The following is a 21,719-nucleotide window of genomic DNA, read 5'->3' as shown; positions in this document are numbered from 1 at the left end:
GTTCATTTCCTCTCCTGTTGTGGTTGACACGCAATGAGAACTCTTGCTCACAATACACACAAGCTGGAGGTTAAGACAACACCCGTTTGAATCCTTGAAGGGTTCTAGCATTCTTAAGCATAGCTTTAGACCAAATAAGCACGGAACGGAGACACACCGACTGCTTCAATGTAACAATTCTAGCTCGCTTATTTAAGCGGTAACTTATCGGACTGGTGTTCATCAGAATACAAAGGTAAGGCGGTTAAGTAACTTGATGGAGCATTACAAGTTAAGGTTTGATCTTAGGTTGTGTTATTGTCCTTTTGCCCTTTTGGGTTGATGTAGGTAGGATGCACTTACACCCAACTTGTAAAACGTTGGTATTTTTCTTCTGGTTGTGTAATAATCTAAAAGAAACGACGAATTCCCTTTTCTCCTAAACGCTTCATTAACACTTTTCAGACGTTGATGCTGTTGGGCACCAGAACGGTGTTGCTGTTGGTCAGAAGAAAGAATGTCAGATGATTCCACCAGTGGAAATGCGTGTTCAGGTGACCTTTGGGGTTTTACATGTACTGGAGTTCTGCAGCGCATTGTGAGGTCATGTCGGAGCTCACTGTCTCCGTCCTGTTCTCCCTTTTAGGTCGGCTCTTCGACCTGCTCGTCTACCCCGTCATTGGGGCTCTGTCCTTCACCGTCCTGCTGGTCATACTGCTGGGAACCATGTGTCTGAGAAAGTAAGGCAGGCTTGAATGATATCCCAAGGAGTTTGCAAACAATATTGTGAGCTGAAAAGCAACCCATTATAATAGCAAACCTCTAGGAGCTAAACCTCGAAATATGTCATCAACTGGAAGAAATTGTCAGGATTTTTCAGACAGAAATCCACTGAAATGTTTTTTTTGTGTGGTACTGTGACCAAGCGTCCTGGTCCTGATGATGCACTTATTACACATTAATCAACAGTTAGGACACCAGACATGTCCTTCAGCATACGACTTTTTATTCTTTAATCTCAATCTTTCACCCCAAAGCGCCTTTGCCTTTGTCATATACCTACTATGGTTTATGACCAAAAAAAACATTGATTTTAAAGATAATAGGCTATAACCTACTAAACAAAGTTAGCATTGTTGATGTAAGCAAGTTAGCATGCTAATGTTCCCATTACCAATGTGCTATACAGCCCAAATAAGCTGCTAAGTGTGTAATCACTGCAATGAAAGCCCAGTGGCTGAGCAGCCGTCCGCAGGTCAGCTTGCTTGTTCCTACATGCGTTGGTGCTTTACTTGTGAGTACAACATCAGGCCATATCTTCATCCCTTGAATAGTTTAGCACACTGGTAACATTTCTTTCTACTCATAGTTGTTTAGCCTTCTGCAACAACGTAGCTCGGCCCTCAACAGAGCAGCTTTCATGCCGTTCTGCTTCCTGCAGGCTGGTGGCCAGTTTTGGGGCCGAGCCGCTCCACCTCAGACCACAGAGCTTCACTGGCGGGAGAGCAGGCGGAAATGCCAAAGACTAGTTATTAGCTAGCTAACTAAGGCAAGCTTCCGTCTTCTCTGCTCAAGGCAAGTCTGCCAGCTGGGCGGCCATGTTGTATATTCAGTTTAGTCTTTCTCTGGCAACATATATGGTCCCGTAGAGCAAATTGACATATGGGTAAATACTAGGGGAAACTTCCTGTAGGCCTCCAACTGGAGATAGTACCATAGATTTTTGCATGAGGATTTAATTTATTTCTCCACTAAATAAAACCCGCTGGTACAGCTGCCTTCAACTTTTTCTGTTATTTTTTTACTGTCAAACCTTTGTGCAGTGTGAGGTCTTTTACATTATACACACATTTCTCTTTGCAGGTATCGGTCTTTGGTACGGACAATTCGAGAGCTGCGAGGTAGCAAGTTGCTGCTGGATGCTGTTCCTCGGCTGGAAGCTCCCATCGTGCCTGTGAGGCCAGTGCCAGCAGAGGGGGAGGAACAGCTGTCTCTACTAAATTCTCTGCAGCAGAGCACCACAGTCAGGTCCTCCTCCAGGAAACTGTGGAAAGGCCTGCAGCAGGTACTACCGATAAACCACCGACCTCATCTCGACCTCATGCACGTATTTTCTGCTATCAAATATCTAGATTATCTTAGAGGGGCCTGATTTACACACTATTCAGCTAAAGCAACGTAAGGAAAAATTGGGTTGCACCATGACGTTGCCTGCTGCACGTCATCTTTGTCATCTGTCCTAATCCATTGCTTTTCCACCCAGATTTGATGTTGCAACGCGCTCTTTTATGGCATTTGTTCAAGGGTCCTCGTGTTTCCAAGTCAGACCTGAACCTGCTCCAGCTGATCAAAGCAGGGAAGGAGGGGGTCTTCTACCAGGCCAGGATGACCAGAGGGACGTGCAAAGGCCACAACACATTCACCTGCAAGATCAGCAAGGAAGGTACATCCCTCTGTGGAAGTTTAGACGTTTTCTTTGGGGCACAGCTGCCGTCAAAAATAATCCATCAGGTTTTGAGGAAAATGTCGAGTTGGCAAGTCAGAAAATCCTTCATTTATCAGCCCAAGGAGATGGTGAGGTGTTCACCATGTTATACATGTTGTATACGACCCCCTCTTCCATATCTTCTTTTGCTAACCTGTAAATCAGAAAAGATTATTGCTACATATGTTTTAACAGGTTCATCAGTTTACACCAAGAATTGATAATGAATGAATCTCATTGAAATCAAATAATAAAACACATGCTATGACTAATTTAAAAGTAGTATCAACGCGAGCAGCTATGATTACCGAAATACCGCTCTAGTTTATATTTACCTTCCGTTTTAAGGAAGGATCTCTTTGTCGATGTTTTTTCATCCGAAAACCCACATGACTTCAAATGATTGCTTATTTAATGGGTCTGCTGGACGTATAAAGAAGCAAATGTTGGTGTAAACGTGATTAGTCGGTGTTGAGTCACTACTTGTTTCTGCGGTCAGAAACATAATTGTGGGTTTAAAGGTGCTATGTGTAGGATCTGGCAACAATTTGAAACTAATAAAAAGTCTATATACCACTGTTTAAGATAAGATAAAACAGTTCTTTATTAATCCCTCAGCTTGGAAATGTACAGGATGTTTATGCTGTGGGAAGAACACTGACCCTCCAACCTCTCCTCCCTTGTCCACACAAATCAAATGCTGTGGCTTTCATACACCTAAACTGTCATTTCAAAGGTGTCCCTGTAAGTAAATGTACTTTGAAACCAAAGGTGTTCAGATGTGCCCTTAGTATTGCTGTGCTTTGGGTATTTCATCTTCTAGTCATATCAATTTCTCGACTCTGAAAGGTCAACTTATTTAGTCAGTGGGGACGGCATCCTCAGCCTTAACCGTCATAATGAGAGCAGTGCAGATGATCGGTGAAGCACACTGATCGACAACGACACACCGAGAGGTAGTGACCTCATTTACTGCATGAGCCCACTATGTCTCTACACTGTAGGCCAGACTTCAGCTTCTGTCTTTGTCACTTTAACCAGTGTTTGCTGCTGAGTCAGTTTGACTATTTAAAAAAAAAATGTATTGGATAATATTTAATTAACTGATAATATAAGTGACAGTGTGGGCCCAGTGAAATGAACCTTGGCGAGAAATACACAGACCGTCACACCGCACAGGCTTGAGCTCTACGCAATGTTTTTGCCACAGAAGTGTGGAGACCATTTTGTAGACTGACCAACAGAGAGAGCTATAAAAGCTAATAAATGATCAACCCTTTCATGTTAACATTTCAATCTAAATTTACGACTTAATTATTAAAATTAACGACTGTTTGTCGAGAAACGCCCTCAGGTGACGTACATAATGGTAATGAATGAAAGAATGCTGAAAAAGAATGCTTGGACTGTGGTCAGTCGTGCAAAAAAAGCAAATTATTCAGGTAGTAGTTTCAAGATCAATATTTTTGACGTGGTTGGAGCGGCTCCATGTGTCCGACTGTAAGTACCATGGTAACTAAAGTTGGTCATTTAAACTGAATTTCAATGTGAATTTAATGATGAGTTCATATTGTTACTAATTGTTACCGACACCTACCTCAAAGCACCTTCAGATTTCACTGGAGAAGTTTCACATTTTAGTCCTGCTAGAATCAGCAAACTTCCCCTACTCTTCTTCTTTCCTTTAGGTGTCCGTTCAAAGCATGTGGACACAGAGGTTTCCATTATGAGGAAACTGATACACCATAAGAACATCCTCCAGTTACTGGACTGGAACACCACTGATGGTGAGTCATTTCTGCACACAATTCTATTCCTAAATTTCTTGAAGATCACCAAAGAAGGTAGCTGACACCTCGGATATGTATATTCCTCCTCGGTAGTCCTCCATCCTTCTCTCTCTTTGTTTTCATTGGAGCAGAGCCTTACATTTTGATCATGGAGCATGTGAGCTGTGGCACTCTAAGGACCTTCCTGCAGACCCACAGGGTCTCCCTGAGTGCGAACCCTGAGCTGCACAGCCTACTCACCATCGCCTCCTACCACATCGCTCTGGCCATGCAGCACCTACGCTCCAAATTGGTAACAGCATTAGAGTACTCAGTTGATGTTCCACACCAACCGGTCATAGGCCCATGCTAAGCAGTGTCAATGTGGTCTTACCTGCAGATTGTGCACGGTGACTTGGCTTTGAGAAACATCATGGTCAATAAGTTCCCTTGGGAAGTAAAAGTAGCTGAGTTTGGTCTGGCTCGAGACTTGGCAGGCATCGCAAGCCGCCGCAGCAGCCGCTGGAAGAACCCACGGGTAAGATAGTGTCAGCCCACACACAGACAGAGTAAACGCTCGTGTTTATACGGTTTTCAGTTATCCTGAAAGTTGTCAAGTTCACATTGTGTAGGGAATAAATCAATAAATATGTATCCAAACTAACAGGGTTTAATCTTTTTGCCAGTAGTTAAACTTCACCTCGTCATATTTTTTTGACGTGGCAAAAACCCATATCAGTACAACATCATTTTGTTCACATTGTGGACATTTTTGTACCATTTTGGACAAATCTTACCATTACCATATGAACTTCTCATAGATGCAAAGCTTTTTTTTCAGTAAAGTTAGTGTTTCTCTAATGTCTGGCGATGTGCAGCTGGCTGCCTGTATTTGCTGCAGACAGGCTGAGTCCTCATGTGGCTGAATGAAAGTTACCACAGCTATTTAAAATGAATCTATATCCTGTGTTTGTCAGAGGGAGGTTGAAGAAGTTTCCATCGTGAGCTCATTTTACTAAAGTGATCTAGGTAGTGCGGTTACCACTGACACTGTATGCTGACGACCTTTTCAATCTTACTCATGCAGCAGCGAGTGCCGCTGCGCTGGTACCCACCCGAGTACTTCAAGAGCAACTATTACGGCTTCAAGGGAGACGTGTGGGCATTTGGCATTGTGCTGTGGGAGATGCAGACATTTGGTGGGTTGATTTCACACATAATAACAGATATGAAATGTGATCTATGGTACAAAATGATTAAATATACAGCTAAGACCAAAAAGGACACCACCCACCCTAAAAGAAAGTGATTCGACTGGCCAAACGTTTTTATTTACAAAAACAATGAGAACATAAAATGAAATCATTTTATGGTACATCTTAAAAAACAGAAGTCAACCTTGAGTAGAGCTACATGACTGGTTTGATCAATATAACACTTGTGTGTGGTTTTGACTTTGAAATATATATTTCTAGGTACACTGCCATACCCAGACCTGGAGAGATCCGACGCAGTGGTGTACCACATCTGTATTGGTCATAAGAACACAAACCCCGAAGGCTGCAGACCAGAGATGTAAATGAAAACTGAACAGAAGCATTTGACAAGCGCTGTTTGGCAACTATTCTAGTCTCTACACCATGAGCCGTTTCTTCAAATATACACACCATTGTTTAATTCATTGGATTGCTGAGATCTACTGGCGCCCCACTTAGTCAATATTAGCACTAACGTGATCCGATGAGCAGCTGAAAACTCAGGAAGGCCCACGTCATTGGTTTTATAGCACAGCCAGGATTTAAACTGACATCTTACCCCGTGGAGGCGCAGGCTGCACCACAGAAGCTGAAGTCTGAAAAAGGGAAGCTGCAGAAAACCCTTATTGGCATTAGTCAATTTCCAGAAGATAACCTCTTACACTCGATGCCAACTACAGAGGCTGGACCAGAGGCAGAGAGGGTGGACCCTCTTCTACGAGGGAGATCAAAAGAGTTTTTTAAAAGCGAGTAATTGGTTCAAATAAACCAAATGTCAGTGTTATTAGAGTTAGATATCATGAGTTCTCAACATCAGACCTTGATCCTGATAGTTAGTATCGGTCCTAACTATAAGTCTGAATGTGCTCTCTGATTCTGAATGAGTTTAGTCCTTAATTTGATATCAGCACTATAACGTTGTCGTCAAGCGTTTTTTGTCATTAGGTATGATCGTTAGTTCTTAGTAGTTCCTAACAATGTCAAAACCCCACAGACTCCATATCATGCGAGACTGTTGGCTGGACATGTACACTCTGAGACCCTCGTTCACGGACGTCGTCCGCATGTTGGAGGACATCATAGAAAACGACGCGGTAAGGAACTCCCTGCTGCGCTCTCTTTTCATTGGTTTACATTATCGGTTTTGTCATCATTAAAAATCTTGGGTCATTTGTGCTTCATCTTTCATGTTGTACTCTGTAAAGTACAGGAAATACATCATGTGACCGTCATGGTGCTAAAAATAGTCTCAACCACAACACTATTGTGGGGTCTAACAGCAGAACACGGCTCAGTTCCTTCTGTCCCTTTGCGCCGGACGGAGGTGAAGAGTCAAAAGAATCAACTGGCTTGAGTTTCAAAAATTCAAAAGAATTGAATAACTAGCTGAAGCAACACAATTACAAAGTGAAATACTCTATGAATAGTGTCATATTTTTCAAAATAGAGAATCTCCTTCCACACAGTTGGTTCTAACCTCAATGCATGGATCTCCCGAGATTCTGCCTCTGCCCAGTAGTCTTTTCGAATCTCACGGCGTGTGTTCATTGTGTTGCAGCCTTATGTGATTGGCTGCACATTGAAAAGTCGCCCCTGCCAGGTTGTCACCGCGACATTCCCTTGGGCCTCCGGGCATTCTATGACACTCTGGCTTCATCTGATGGCCGAGTCTGAGATCCCTCACTGACATGACCGATCCCTATTCACTTAATATTACAATTTGTTCAATGATCCCACCTTTGACCTAAAGCTTCTTCATGTAAACATAACGTAGCATTATATCATCATCTTATAGCTAGTACACTCTAATCATAACACATCTTATATCATCACATTTCATAACATCTTATCCATTGTGTTTTACTCATTTTATATGGTCCAAAATCAAAACGATTGCCTCGCAGGGCTTTCCTAGCATCCTCTGCAAAATAACTTCCAAAAAAAGCAGTAGATAGTTGTATTTTCTTTCTTTCACTTAACCTTTTTTTTTTTTGCAGGATTATGTGGATGTTGAGAGTCCTCCACCGTTGGTGAAAGATGAGGCTTAATATCAGGATGCTAAATGTCTGCGGGCAGCCAGCATCCTTTTAGAAGATAGAGGTCGTCTCTACACACCAAGGCATCAGAAGAGGTCCCACTCTGAACAATTATGTCTATTTAACTCCCAGGGATTGATGTGAGATGATCACAATAGAGAGTATGGTAAATTATGTATGTACATGTTCTTCATTCATTTGTTTGTCATGTTCTCTATTTCTTCTTTTACTTTGTAAATCGTTGTATTATTTTAGATATGCTTTTTAAAATCTATCGTATTGATTGAAATGTCAATTTTCTACTTCGTATGTCCCGTTTTTATCTAGGACTGAAGCATGTTTACTTTGCTATTTGTTATTAAAAGTTCATTTTATATTTAAACTATTGTTTGGTAATTCAAACATTGCGTTGTGTATTAATTACCCTCCCAAAAGAAGAACACATCAAACACATTCTTGGCAACGTATTATCAGCACAACAGAAATTACATTTTAACCACTATGCATACCAACAACATCTATAAATGTATACAACATATGTATCCATCTGTCCATATATACGTTATGTAATTAATAATGTATAATGAAATAAATGCAATTGAATAATTACATTAATGGATAACGCTCAGAAGAAAAAAAGAACAATTTAGAAAAACGTTTAGAAAAGCTGTTGTTAAACCCTCACATTTGACTTTCCATAACGACAAAATATTTGTATGAGCAAGAGCTACATTTACCAAGAGCACGTGAAGCAGCGCCGGGCTTTAGGGACGCCCCCTTTTCTCTGCGAGCCAATGGGATTCTCCATTGTGAACACGCGTCCCTGGCTTCTGAGACGCGCCACTGCAGCGCACTTGGTCCCACTTTGATATCCGCAGGAGCGAATCATCCTGACACCATGTCAGTCCGCGTGTTGGAAGTTCTCTTCTTCTTCTACTTCGCCTCCCACATTCCGATCACTCTGTTCATCGACCTACAAGCGCTGCTGCCCGAACATGTGTATCCTCAGCCGGTAAGTGTCCCAATAAGCTGTGGATTCACAAAGTTGCAATAGACTGTTCTTATGACACCATGGATCTTTCCCTCCACCAGCTGAAGGACCTTCTGCAGTGGTACGCGCAGGAGTTCAGGGACCCCATGGTGCTGGATCCGCCACAATGGTTCCAGTCTTTCATTTTCTGCGAGGCTTTGATTCAAATGCCGTTTTTCCCGGTTGCAGCCTACGCTTTCCTGAAAGGTCGGTTCATACTGAACGAGGTCGAGGAGACGCACCTGAACGCGTCGTCACTGCTTGTTTCACATTAGCCCGCATGGATCCATGTTACCCAGCTCTAAATCTTCATAAGTTGACATATTATGGCGACATTTAACATTAAATATCAACAGCAACATAATTTTGGATGATCCAAAGGCTTGTCTGTGGAGTTACTGCAGTGACCTTTGACCCCAGAGCTTCTCTCACTCACTGGGTTCCTTGTGTTTCAGGTGGCTGTAAGTGGATCCGGACTCCTGCCATCGTGTATTCCACACATGTGGCCACCACGCTGGTCCCCATCCTAGCTCACATCTTGTTCCACCAGTTCCCTACGAAACCCCATGCTGGTCCCCAGACCCCGAAGGAGCGCTGGCTACTGGTCTCCATATACATCCCATATCTGCTTGTGCCCCTGCTGCTGCTCCTCACCATGCTGCTGTCCGCCACATACAACTCCACCTCCACCTCCACCTTCACATCAAGACACAAGTCAGCCAAATCCAAGAAGAACTGACAGCACCACCATTGAATCCACCCTTCTGTTAGGAAGAGGAGTCAGACTGCAGCCCACTATTATTAGAAACAACTTCCCTATTGTTAAACCAGCCACATTTATCACTACGTGCCTTATACTATTACAAAATAATGCATAAAGTGATAATTTAGTTTAAAAGTGAACGTTTGTTGAATTTCTTGTGTGTGTTTTATCAGTACCAAAAGTAAATGAATAACCTTATAAAGGCCTGAATGAAATCAGGGTATGCCAGTAGTTCTCTTGGTATGTACTTGTGCATATATATATATATATATATATAAAAGGTATAAAGTAAGTTGCCCCTGGTTGTTATTCAGAAGGACTCTGGGACCAACAGCAACAGGTCTGGCAGCCTGTTCATTCTTGTGTATATCTGATAACGGTAGAGTTGTAAAGTCTGAATATTCTTTGATGAATCAACATGAGTTTAAGGGAATTTCAAAACCTCTATGTGTACACATATTCTAGTTGGTGATTGGCGCATGCCAGTTAACAAAACCATGAAAATGTATCTTATTAAAATGTTATAAAAAGAAAATATGGATGACCTTTCCAAGTGCAGGAAAGTAAATTCAGTGAAAGTACAGAAAACTGATAGAAATGTGGCTGATCCGCCGTGCTGTGGGACGGTTCACAACAGTTCTGTTGTTTTGGAGCTTTGTGAAGCTTATATTAAAACAGAAATATTTTCAGTCTAATGCAATTAACATACTTACTCGCATTTAAAGGTGCAATACTCGGGATTTGGAGCAGTGTGACAATCTTAAAGTAGCTCTCGTCAATTTGATGGCCAGTGGCTTATATCTAACAACACACTACAGCCCGGGTGCCAAGAGAGGGCAGCATTATAGTACCATAGCACGACGTATACAGCAAATAAATCATCTTTAAATGGTCTTCTTTACTCATGTTGATCACATAAGGACACCAGTATTAAATTGAGTTTCACAGCAGTAAACTGTTTCTTTAAGGGACTTTTAAGGGATCAGGAATAGGTATATTCATTAAATTCATCAGCTTATCTACTCCCTCTCGTTTTATCTTTCCAGTCACTAACATCTTTTACTTTTATCACCAGCAGATTAACACTCATGCGGTTAAAGTTGAGTCACGTTGATATTGTACCAAGATTAGCTTCAGAACTTGAGTTGAGGTTGTTGGTGCCCGTAACTCACAATGTATGGGGGGGCTTACGCTTTGGTGTCCAAAGGGCCAAGAGAATTCTTCCATCATCCCTCAATAACCAACCACATGTTTCTGCAGGCCTGAATAGCAATGCTTTGAAATGGTAAATTGACCTTTGAAGTCTTCTGGCCATTCTAAACACTTTAACACTGCGTGTCATCCTCCAACCGTTCACACATTTATGACCGGAGCTACTGAGCATGGTGCCACCGGCCCTTCAGCACTCTAACAGACCATTCACACTACTAACACGCAAAGCTTTCAGGCTGCATGGACATGGCCTGAGGATCTGGGGATCGAACCACTCATCCTCTGGTTGGATTCCACAGTGCATTTGTTGATTCATTTGTAGATCATTTGAATGACTTTAGGAAATATAGTATTTGTGTATAGTACATACATATTGGGGACATATATATATGACATATATATATATTCTGTATTCTGTTATCAGTTCACGTTGTGTTCATAATCTACTATTGTAATTGTGTTTTCAGCCACCAGAGGGTGTCAAATATCTACACATGTTCCATTATAAGAAATGTCCTTGTAATGTGTTCAATGCTCTACTTTTTTTCACGGTAAACACGTATTTTCATGATAAATGAGGATTAATGAAGATATTTTCTCTATTTTCAATAAACGTATGATTCTCCTAGTTTACCAAAAATGCTGTGGTGAGCAACGGCTTGAGTGTGCTTAAACTTTGCACATTTCGTAAGGCTATTTTGGTCGATACCCGTGTTTCAAGCATTACTTAACATAGACTTAAAAATCTCTTTAAACAAAAAAAGTCTTAAAATAGACTTTTATCATCTGAGGACGTTGCTTGCAAGTATTAGCCACTTTCTCTCCAGTTCTCTTGTGGAAAATTCTATTTAAATTTAAAATTCAGAAGTAAACATCTTATATAAAAACTATACCTCTAAGATAGTATTAGGAACTTTAAGTTAATTTCAATCTTTTCTAATTGATTCTAATGAAGACCTAGCAGGACTGCACACATCCTTCAAACACTTAAACCTATCATATATATTTCCAATATACTGTATATTATATATGAATATGATATTTATTCAAATATAGACAATCAACTTAGTTCACGTGGCCAAAAAAGCGTCAGAAGTCAGAACGTGTATTAAGAGCGTGAAGAACCCTCCACGACCGGACTACCTTTCGCAGCGGAGGGAAATGTCTCCGCGCAAGGACACCCCTGTCCTTGTATAAACACGCAACACGGGACTCGCTTCCAGTGTTGTTGAAGTGAACGTCCGAATGCTCACGTGACGTGACGAAGCTGCGCAGAGCTTAAAACCCGAACGCTTCATCCAGCAGCTTCGTGTGGAAGTCAGCTGTTATTAAAAAGCGAGCCGGGCTCTCCGGAGCTAACATTACGTCAGCTGCTCTGTAAGACTTGACGCCGAGGGGAACCGCTCGGAGCTCTTTATCGTCGCACGGATTCGGCCGATGCCCTCTTCGGCTCTGTTGCGTGTGTTCCCGGAGGAGAGGACCGTGTCTGCCGGACGTCTGGCCGTCGGAGGGGACGGCTCACCGGGACCAGCCCTGCACACAAACAGCAGTCCTGTGTTCCCGGCCGCCTTGGTCAATGCCAGCCGTGTCGGCGCACTGGTTCGCGGGTGCTAGCTAGCCGCACGGGCTGCTCCGACGTGTAGGAACCGATACAAATCCGTCTGGGTCGACGAGCCGGAGGCGGCGTTTAACGTAACTTGACGTGAATTGTTGTTCGCGCGTTAGCAGAGAGCGGGCAGCAGCGATGACGCGCGGGGCTGTCACGGTGCCATGTCACTGTCAGGCTAACCGATAGCTCGCTGCCTGCAGCTGCCTTCCACCTCTGCATGGCCGTCTCCAGCAGGGTTGGCATCATGTAGACTGCCCCCCCCCCCCTCCTCCACCCCTCCGCCCCTCGAGACCGGTACGGCGACCGGGGACACGCAGCGCGTCAGTGAGCCTCCTTGGAGAGTGACGCTAAACTGGATTGCAGCGATCGAACTGGGTCAGAGACCGTCGGGCTGGCGCTGATACCGTTTAGCTCCGGATTGCCGCGCGCAGCGCCATCTGCTCTGCAGGATAGTACCGATTCAGAGGGCATCTCAATCCGTTATGCCCCGAGTCGTCCCGATCTCTTACTCACGCGAGAAGGCACATGAGATCAAACCCGCAGCGTCGACCTGATCGAGAGCATCGTTCGCTCCAGGATTGTTTTCTGAGGAGCCCAACACATTGAGGCGACCCAGCAGTGGCCCGGATCGGCCGGACCCCCCCAAGCCTGCTACCATGGAGCCAGTGGGAGACTTTGAGTACAGCAGGAAAGACCTGGTCGGACATGGAGCCTTTGCTGTGGTGTTCAAAGGGAGACATAGGAAGGTAAATAAACGGTCCGTAGAGTCTCTCCCCCTCTGCTCCTGCGGGACAGAAGGGGGGTAAGTGGGCAGCTTCATTGTAATAACTGGGTCAGTGCAGAAAGCTTTCGTGCAGTAGTGTCTCGGCGCTGTCACTTGATCTTTTATCTTTTTCCCAATGGTAATATTGCACATTTTTCTGGCCAGAGATTTTGATCAGGTTTCGTGATCCGATCAATCGTGCTGTGAAATGTGATTTCAGTGTCATTTCATCCTCCTGTTAGTTGTATAAGTGCAGCCATGGCCGCCTGGTCCATTCATGAAAGGGATGAGTCAGGCAGCACTGAATGACTCGCTGACGTAGTGAGGCAGGAGGGAGGATGGGATGCGGTGTTTTTCCTTTTGCCTCCTTTTTAAATATACAAGCCTCCGTTATGTAAGAGCTGGACTCATTTATACTGAATCACTGCAACCAATTATATTATCAACACAATCCTCTGTAATAGAAATAACTTTTCGCTATGAAGGAATGGGGGAGTTTGTTTGTGTGTAACAGACATGAAGGAGATGACATCATGTTGCACCCACTGCTGTTATTGGCGTGACACAGACCTGAGTTCCTCAATGAAAGCCACACCGGAGCACGCTGCATGCTGTAGCCGGCACTGAGCAGCACCTGATCCCTTTTGGCCCGATGGCCTGGGAATTGTAGACCTGCAAACATTCAGCCAGTCATCAGTGGAAGCCGTGCATCTAGCTGCACGGTGGTCCACCACGGAGGCCTTCCCGTCCAGCTCAAAAGCTCCTGGCATGTAATCGATGTGTGCACTTTTTAAACTCCTATCATCCGCTGTTGAGTCTTATTTGATAGGATTCTTTTCACCTCCTGAGGAACAAGACGTTTGCAGTCACCTGATTTGCACAAAGGTGTTGGATGTCATCTGCTTCTGTTACATGTTCCTCTGTATGTTCGGTGATTATTCATTAAGCTAGAAGCAGATTTGCAATTTGCATTGAAGACATTTCCCAGAAAAAACAAATTCGTAAAAAGAAACCTCAATGTTATTCAAATATAATTATGTGTCAAACTCTGGTTACATGAACCTCCTTTGCAAACTGTGCTTCACACTTTGCTTCACATATTAATGTAACAGCTGGACCCCTCTGCAAAAAGTGCAAATAATCAAGGATGAATATTAGGGCTTCAACTAAGAACGTTGGGAACCTTGATTCATTTCTTATGTGAAAATAGTCTTTCTGAAGTTATTGCACTGGACAAACTTGAATATGTCTGTCATGTTGGATATAATGTCAAGCTCAAGACCAAAAAACATAATATAAAGACAAATCTGATGCAAATATTTCAGCTCCTTCAGTATTTTGAGATGCATTCGTAGTGGCAATGCTTCTCAAAATGCATTACATAACTCAAAAGTTCAACTCTTCACGCTTTGTCCACATAATTCCTCTCTTTTGGAAATGTCCGTCAGCTGAAGCTTCATGTGTCTACTTTTTTGTAGAACATTTTTGAGGATGCCATCGACTGGAGTCTCTCTTTAAAGGCCCAAACGAGACATTAAGCGTGTAGCCGCTCCTTTTTGTGGTCGTGGTCCTTTTGCAGCGATGCTGATGCTGGTCTCTCCGCGCTGCACCCGGCCAGGATCCATACATGACATCATGCCTTATTCTGAAGAGACGACATGGTTCCTCCGTCTCTGCAGCATGACTTCCAGCAGAAGAAAAGTGCTTTACTCTCCATTCTGCGGTGCACAACCTAGCCGTTAGCTCGTTATATGATGGGTCAGTGGAGGGGGGGGGATAAAAAAACAAAAAACAAATATAGAATTTGTTTTTTGGGTAGTGTTTGTAGCTCAGTCACACTTGGCTGGACAGGCTGTCAGTGAACTGGGTACGGATGCGGCTCAGCTGACACACACACACACACACACACACACACTTACTCATGTGCTAGATTCTCTGCCAAGCTTGAGGCGAAGTGCAACCGCAGAAGAAGAAAATCTTCTTTTAACCCAGATTTGTTTTCGATATCACAGCCTTTTATTCTTAGTCTTCCGTGGCTTCCTGTCCAACTGAGCATGTTGATTTAATTTGTCCGCACTATAAGTGGGTTTTTCCTCATGGGCGTGGAATCCAACCTCCCATCACTGTGTCCTGAGCGTGTGCAGCTTAATGTCCTGAGAGCATTTGAGCTCACGCCACCTCCAAATCTTTAAGTACCTGCTTCATGAGCTCGTCTCCAAGGCGGTCATTTGGCCCGTCTCACTTCGCTCCTGCAGGAGGCCTGGCTCTCGTCTAGCTGTCATCTGAGCGCCTCGTCGGTCAGCGCCGGAGGCCGCCTGGGCTGTCAGAAACCCAAGTGACCTGGTGTCATTGGGAAGGCTACAATTTCCTCCGTCTCTTGTCAACGCAGGTGTAGTCCTGCTGGCAGTGCAGCCTTTGTTTTAAGCTCACACACAAACCATGTTTAAAAATAAAATGCACTCAAGCTTTGTTGTTTTTAACCAATAAGAGGCAACTAGGCCCGTATGATGGAACATGTATACAACCTGATAGATTGCTTTGTTCTTGGTTCTTGGTAGTGACTGTTTTACTGTGAAAGCTCAGGAAATCTCTATCACAACTTCTAATTTTTATTAAAACCTCTTTCTTATTATATTGTAACTCAATGAATCCTGAAGTTCCTCGTCTCAGCCTAAAAGCTTTTGGATAAGATAAGAAAGGCAAGACCCTGAAACAACTATATCAGGAACACTATCTAGCCAACGAATTCTAAGAACCTGTGATGCAGGAGCTACACGGTGCAGTCCAGCTGCAACTCAGGAATTCACTGCACAGATGTTAATGGAAAAAATATATATATATATTATTTTCATTAACTACATGTCACTTCTTCAGTACACATTTAGATATTTCAGGTGTTCCTGCCAACTGAGAAATGATTAGATATTTAACTATTCGCTATGTGTAAGTTGATTAAATTCAATTTTATATTTAGTACGCTATTATATTTCATTATCATATTATAATATTGTTCCCAGCTGATCAGAGGCAAATTAAAGAGGGCGTTTCAGACAGTGTGCACACTCATGTGAATATGTTTGACATTATCAGAGTCATGTACACTCGATAAGAGCAAATTTTATGCGGGGATGGGGATGACGTTTTTGTCTTAAAGTTGTTTTATCTTTATTTTTCAGAAGACCGATTGGGAGGTGGCAATAAAGAGCATTAATAAGAAGAACCTGTCAAAGTCCCAGATCCTTCTGGGCAAAGAAATCAAAATCCTGAAGGTAAGTTAATGCTTAATAGACTCTGACCTTTCTGCTCAATGTATTTAAAGAATGATCCGACTCTTTGAGTCTGCACCTTCGACAGAGAGGAACCTTCCTTGATCGAAATATTAAAAGATGATGGTGAAAGAGATTCCATTGGCAAGTTAATGTTTTTCTGTTCTGTTTTTGCTCAGGAGCTGCAGCATGAAAACATTGTGGCACTTTATGATGTCCAGGTAAGTCATTATTGATGATTTTCGAGCTTAGTAGAGAATGAAGGAGTCAATAATGTTTCCCCTACGTTCACAACTTTGGGGCCGGAGGGGGGGAGGTCCCAGTGTATATATAAAAAAAAAAAGGCTTTTGTTGAGGATTTCCGGGGGGCAGAATATTTGATTTTGTGTCTTTGAAAGATGACCGTTTCCAGCCTTTATCAGTGGTCTGATGCCTGGGATGTTATTTGTTGCTGGCTTACTCGTTCTGCACTGACGGCACGCTCTGTTAGAGATAGTTGGGGGAATCTTTGAACAGGTAATGATTGGATCCTGGGTGCTCTGGGTTTCTTCATGCGCGTCCTCTTTCTGTGTCTTCTGTGTCATTGCGTTTGCCTGTTTATTCTCCGTTAAGATTGACTTTGCCACCCTTTAGCTGCATTGATCCCCTGTGTGCTTTCCTTAGCAGCTGCTTCTTTGTTGGTCCCCTGCAGTGGTGGTCTGTCTGTTGCGTTGTGTAACCATGTGCGTCTCCTCTCTGGTGGACTCTGTCAACAGAGCCTGCTGTGTTTCAGCTCTTTGGAAGGCAACCGGCAGCTGCCTTTTTCCTGGTTTCCATCCCTGCATTATTTTGTACCGTTGTCTCCCTTTTCCAGTTTCTTGTTGCCACACGTTGTTATTTCTGGAATCTCCAGTCTGTCTTCTCCCAGCCTCACCAGCTGGGGTTTCTGTTGGTACTCTGTGCTGCAGGCTTTACCCAACCAAACAGGAAATGTAACGTGTCTGTGTGTGTGTGCACATATACACCTACCAGACATTTTGTTAGTTACACCTTGTTGGACCCCCTTTTGTCTTCAGAACTGCCTTTAGTTCTTGGTGGGATACTTTCAGCTGGTGTTGATAGCATCACACAGTTGCTGCAGATTTGTCTTCTGCAAATCTATGATTCAAATCTCCCGTTCCCTCACATACCAAAGATGCACTATTGGATTGATATTTGGTGACCCTGGAGTACAGTGACCTCATTTTCATGTTCAATAAAACAAGTTTGAGATGTGGTAAGAAAGGATGCCACACAAACATTAAGTGCTTCATTTGATAGAAACCCCCCAAAGGTAAAACAAACTATGTGGCCGGCTACTCTATTTAGACAATTCTTAATATCAATATCTTGGTCGGCCGCCACGTGCTCGTAGGCACGCTGGACGGCGTTGTGGCATGCTCCTAATGTGATGACGGATGGTGTCTGCGCTCTTCGTTGAAAAGCACAGGGCGCCAGTGGCGGAGATGCCAATTCTCATGCAAACCCTCATGAAGTCTGTTTCTGATTGTTTGTGGCCTGCTGGAGGGTCGTCTCATTGTTGCCCCTCTAGTGAACCTGTAATTTGTTCTTAGTACGAGACAACATGGACTCATAATTATGTGTATTTTGTCTGGTCTATTGCTAGCTCTCTTTCCTCTCTGTCCCTTATGCTGCACCGGGCAGTTCTGCAGTCTGGATCCTTGTGAAAGGACAGGAGGTCTAAATTATTTTCGTTATCATCCCCATAGAGGAATACTTTTCTATGAATCTATGAAGAACATTGTGCTCTTAATCATAAACACATTGGTTACATTTGTACACAAGTATTTATATGCATCTGTATTTAACATTCACATCATTAAAATAACAGCCGACAAGTATTTGCTTGTTGGTTGTATGTGTGTGTGTGTGTGTGTGTGTGTGTGTGTGTTACACAAGCTATTGAAGCTGGACTGACATTTAAGGAGGCCTGAAAAGAAGTTGAATTAGGTGTTGTTGGATAGTTTCTATGGGTTTTCTGGAGCTTGGGAGTTTTCCTAGAAACATGCCGTGCGTCAACCTCCCCCCCTGTTCCTTCACAGAGCTTTGCTTTCCAGACATTTAACAGCCTGGGACAGAAGCTCAGAAGAAAAACACCGTCACTGCTCTGGGAGCCAAAGAGAGAGAGAGAGAGACACACACACACACCCCTTCTGAAATGGGACATGTACTTAGGCAGGGTTGCAATGACAATGCTTAGAACTGATATCAGATTAAATGACTTGAGTTTATCAGAACTAGACTTAAACTGAAGTACTTGAACGATGAACACAAGCGAGAGTTTTTTCGCACAATTCTCGCACAAACTCTCAATTTGTCCAAGTTGAATCACTATAAAGATGCAATCTTACCCACACTAAAAAAACGCCTTCAGTTGAGGCCTAGTAAGTAAACTGTGATACCTGCTCTGTATTTCTTCACAAACCATTCAATAGTTTTCTATCATGGCAGCGTAAAGTCTGTTCGTTAGTCTTCTAATTTCTCCTTCTTTGAGAAAAAGCTTGTTTGCTAAATTAATGGAGCAGCACAGTAATGAGCATGTGAACGTCTGCCTATTGATCCAGCAGCAGCAGCATAACACTCCCTTAGGTTGAGTGTGGCTTTGAGGAATGTTATTAAGTTACAGAAATCGATCTTGAAAAGGCTCCCACTTTAAAAGATTTACTTCCGCGAGTGTATGGTTGACGTTAATACTGGAAGAAATTGTAAATTGGAGTTGAATCTAGGTTTAGAGTCAAATAAACGTTGAAAGAGAGGTTCAAATGGAATCAATCTTAATTTTAAGCTAGTTTTAATCAAGTTAAACCATGATCTAATCGGGTTTAGAAAGTGACTTGTTGTAACATGTTTGATCAGCACACGTTATCTTCAGTAGATGTGTTTCTCTTCCAAAACACTTTCTTTTTCTGACCACAACTTTGAATATAGATTAAATCCATAAAACTGGCTTTCGTAGTCCATGTGGAGGACCGTTATAGCTATGACACGTGCATTCTGCCATGTTTACGGGACATTATGTTCCTTTGTCTGCGCACTGCTTTGCGCGTGTATTGTGTAAGTGGCCATCAGCACATCTGTTAAATAACAAACTACACCTACACAATAGCAAACATCCTCCCCTCTTAACCCGAGATTGAGCCACGCGGTTCCCTCCTTGCGGCTTTGATCCTGTGAGAGACGTGGTGTCAAAGCCCATGTTTATCTCCTAAATGAGACCAGTTTACCCAGAATGCCCTGGATTACAATTCCTGCTTGCGTGACAAAAAGCTCCCCCCGCCCCATTGCGCTCGCGCACACACACACACACACACACACACACACACACACTCTATGTCCCTTCTCCACCCTCTCCAACTTGGCCATATCCCATCCCCCATATTGTTGCATAACAAGATCCTGAAGCTGGAGTGTGACGCAATAACTCAACGACTAACCGTCAAAGTGCTTATTTGTCTCACATGGACTCTTGGCTGTCCCAAATGTTTGTGTGTGTGTTCTGCTGTCAGTTCTGGATGATGATGCACTCATTTCATCCCTCCGTCCATCCAGCAGATTCTATTGCTACATGAATGTGCGGAGGTTATGATAATAGAGGGGCTATTTATATCATGGTTGTTTTGGAATATTTTGTTCTGTAAAGGAATGTTTTGACGCACAGCTCTCATCCTGCACAGAGCTATAAATGTCCAAAGTTCAAGAGTGGGTTTTATTTATCATGCAGCCAATGTGTACCTTGTAGAAAAAAAAAAGTTGTTATTGTAAACGGTTCAAGCGGTCACTACTTTCGTAAGTGTGCACTTCTAGCTCCTCAAATACCTCAAACACAGGCTGCCCTATGTGCTGCAGGCAGCACCTGCCTCTTGAAATGCAACTCACTTCTTGGCAATTAGGCAACAGACCAAAGTCGGGAGACTGCAGCAGCCAGAGAAAACGGCTAGGTAAATAGTACCTAGTGTGTAGTAAAATGCACCAGCTTGTACTAGTACTCTTGTTGCTGTTATTGGTCCCCATCAATTTCCTGTAACGTTGGGTAAAGGGGACGCTCTCGTTTGTGGTTGTGTAAGAGTGTTGTTCTGTGACAATGGCCAGTCCTCCTCGCTGTCCTCTAAAGTCCGTGTGCTCTGTCTCCACCCCATCGTCTCTTGATTGGGCCGCAGAATACATTCGTGTCATAATGTAATCCTCCGTGTGTCCCTTCCCCCACAACCAGCTGCCCCTAAAGCGGAGAAAACGATGTATAGGATTGGAAAAGAAAGCAAACGAACAACCAAGTACCGAGGGCTCTCACATTGATTGAGCAGCCTTATGGCACTGGGCCGTACTAGTGGCTGTAGCTAGCAGCTGTTGCTAGTGGCTGTAGCTAGGTTAGCTTTAGCTAATGGTGGTGGCTAACTGCTGTGGCTAGTGGCCTCAGCACTATATAAATGTATATTCATATAATCAAAATTGTATGTTGATTTAGAGCAAGTTTTAGGTAGCGCTGTTATCATAAACAGCGAGTGCTGCATTTTATGTCCTGTGGGTTGTTTCAAGCTGCTGACCACTGCTTCAGGATAATTTGATTCTGTGTCTCTTCTCTTCCAGGAAACACCCAACTCTGTTTTCTTGGTCATGGAGGTATGTATAGAAACAGGACGGTCTGGGTATTTGCTGATTCAAAGCTCATATCCTCATACATTTTACATTTTTCTACATTTTAATATAGTATAACCACAGATTCAAATTGTTATTGTTGGTTATTATATGTAATAGACCAACACAAAACGGATGGATTTATGTGGATCTCAAAATGATTTACAAATATAAATCTGAAAGGTGTTGATTGCCTAAGTATTCACCCCCTTTAGTGTAAAACCCCTAACAAAGATCTGGTACAACCAATTGCATTCACAAGAAAGGGCGCCCAAGGAAGTCTCCCAAATATCTGAGGGAAAGATGGATGGAGCCAGATTCAGGGCAACCCTTGGTAAAATATGATGCAGTCTGCAAAAGACTTGAGACTGAGGCGGAGGTTCATCTTCCAGCAGGTAAATGACCTCAAGCATACAGAGCTACAATGGAAGGGTTTATATCAAAGCATGTTCATGTTTTAAAAGGGCCTAGTCAAAGCCCAGACCTCAATCCAATTGAGAACCTATTGCAAGATTTGAAAACTGCTTTTTACAGACGGTCTCCATCCAGTCTGAGTGAGCTTCAGCTTTTTTCCCCCAGAAAAATGGACGAACAATTCCATCTCTACATTTTCAAAGCTGGTGGAGAGTTCTACCAAGTATGAGGGGGTGAATACTTATGCATCAGATTTCAACCTCATTACTGTTTGTGTCACAATAAAAGGGAATTTGTACTGTGCATGTTGTGTTGATCAAATTAAAAAAAAGTCTATTAGAGTTCTAGTTTTTAATAGTACAAATTAGGAACAAGTCCAAAGGGTGGGACAACTGTCTGTCAGTGCAGTGCTTTCCCAATAAGGCTGGCCGCTCTATCCTTTTCCTCCCCTTTCTCTTTTCTTTCA

The 21,719-nt window shown here is 43.1% G+C and overlaps 3 protein-coding genes across 3 annotated transcripts in view; all 3 read left to right on the top strand.

The window, feature by feature from the left end:
• LOC120817859 (tyrosine kinase receptor Cad96Ca) lies at window positions 1-7,907 on the top strand. The gene is made up of 12 exons (XM_040174489.2): window positions 1-235; window positions 445-533; window positions 626-719; window positions 1,843-2,044; window positions 2,284-2,422; window positions 4,153-4,251; window positions 4,386-4,546; window positions 4,634-4,771; window positions 5,321-5,432; window positions 5,709-5,808; window positions 6,484-6,583; window positions 7,487-7,907. Exons 2-12 carry the CDS (start codon window positions 497-499, stop codon window positions 7,535-7,537), a joined length of 1,233 nt encoding a protein of 410 aa, XP_040030423.1. The 5' UTR covers window positions 1-235; window positions 445-496; the 3' UTR covers window positions 7,538-7,907.
• A 447-nt stretch (window positions 7,908-8,354) lies between these two features.
• On the top strand, window positions 8,355-9,453 carry tmem97 (transmembrane protein 97). The gene is made up of 3 exons (XM_040174501.2): window positions 8,355-8,537; window positions 8,618-8,762; window positions 9,011-9,453. Exons 1-3 carry the CDS (start codon window positions 8,424-8,426, stop codon window positions 9,292-9,294), a joined length of 543 nt encoding a protein of 180 aa, XP_040030435.2. The 5' UTR covers window positions 8,355-8,423; the 3' UTR covers window positions 9,295-9,453.
• A 2,225-nt stretch (window positions 9,454-11,678) lies between these two features.
• Window positions 11,679-21,719, top strand: part of ulk2 (unc-51 like autophagy activating kinase 2) — a 35,727-nt gene continuing 25,686 nt past the window's right edge. The window contains exons 1-4 of the mRNA XM_040174476.2: window positions 11,679-12,885; window positions 16,079-16,171; window positions 16,348-16,389; window positions 20,792-20,824. Of these exons, the coding sequence (XP_040030410.2) occupies window positions 12,796-12,885; window positions 16,079-16,171; window positions 16,348-16,389; window positions 20,792-20,824 (258 nt within the window). The 5' untranslated portion in view covers window positions 11,679-12,795. The remainder of the gene's footprint in view (window positions 12,886-16,078; window positions 16,172-16,347; window positions 16,390-20,791; window positions 20,825-21,719) is intronic.

Source organism: Gasterosteus aculeatus, chromosome 1 (genome assembly GCF_964276395.1).
Source record: "Gasterosteus aculeatus chromosome 1, fGasAcu3.hap1.1, whole genome shotgun sequence".
Lineage (NCBI taxonomy): Eukaryota > Metazoa > Chordata > Actinopteri > Perciformes > Gasterosteidae > Gasterosteus > Gasterosteus aculeatus.
The sequence above is the reverse complement of the archived record's forward strand: the minus strand, read 5'-3'. Positions and strand labels throughout refer to the sequence as shown.

What these genes read in the sequence shown, in the direction of transcription:
- LOC120817859 (XM_040174489.2), top strand. Translation starts at nt 497, where the DNA reads ATGTCAGATGATTCCACCAGTGGAAATGCGTGTTCAG. An exon ending in AGCACCTACGCTCCAAATTG is followed by an intron (nt 4,547 to 4,633) that starts GTAACAGCATTA and finishes TCTTACCTGCAG; the next exon opens with ATTGTGCACGGTGACTTGGC. An exon ending in GCCGCTGGAAGAACCCACGG is followed by an intron (nt 4,772 to 5,320) that starts GTAAGATAGTGT and finishes TTACTCATGCAG; the next exon opens with CAGCGAGTGCCGCTGCGCTG.
- tmem97 (XM_040174501.2), top strand. Translation starts at nt 8,424, where the DNA reads ATGTCAGTCCGCGTGTTGGAAGTTCTCTTCTTCTTCTACTTCGCCTCC. An exon ending in AACATGTGTATCCTCAGCCG is followed by an intron (nt 8,538 to 8,617) that starts GTAAGTGTCCCA and finishes TCCCTCCACCAG; the next exon opens with CTGAAGGACCTTCTGCAGTG. An exon ending in AGCCTACGCTTTCCTGAAAG is followed by an intron (nt 8,763 to 9,010) that starts GTCGGTTCATAC and finishes CTTGTGTTTCAG; the next exon opens with GTGGCTGTAAGTGGATCCGG.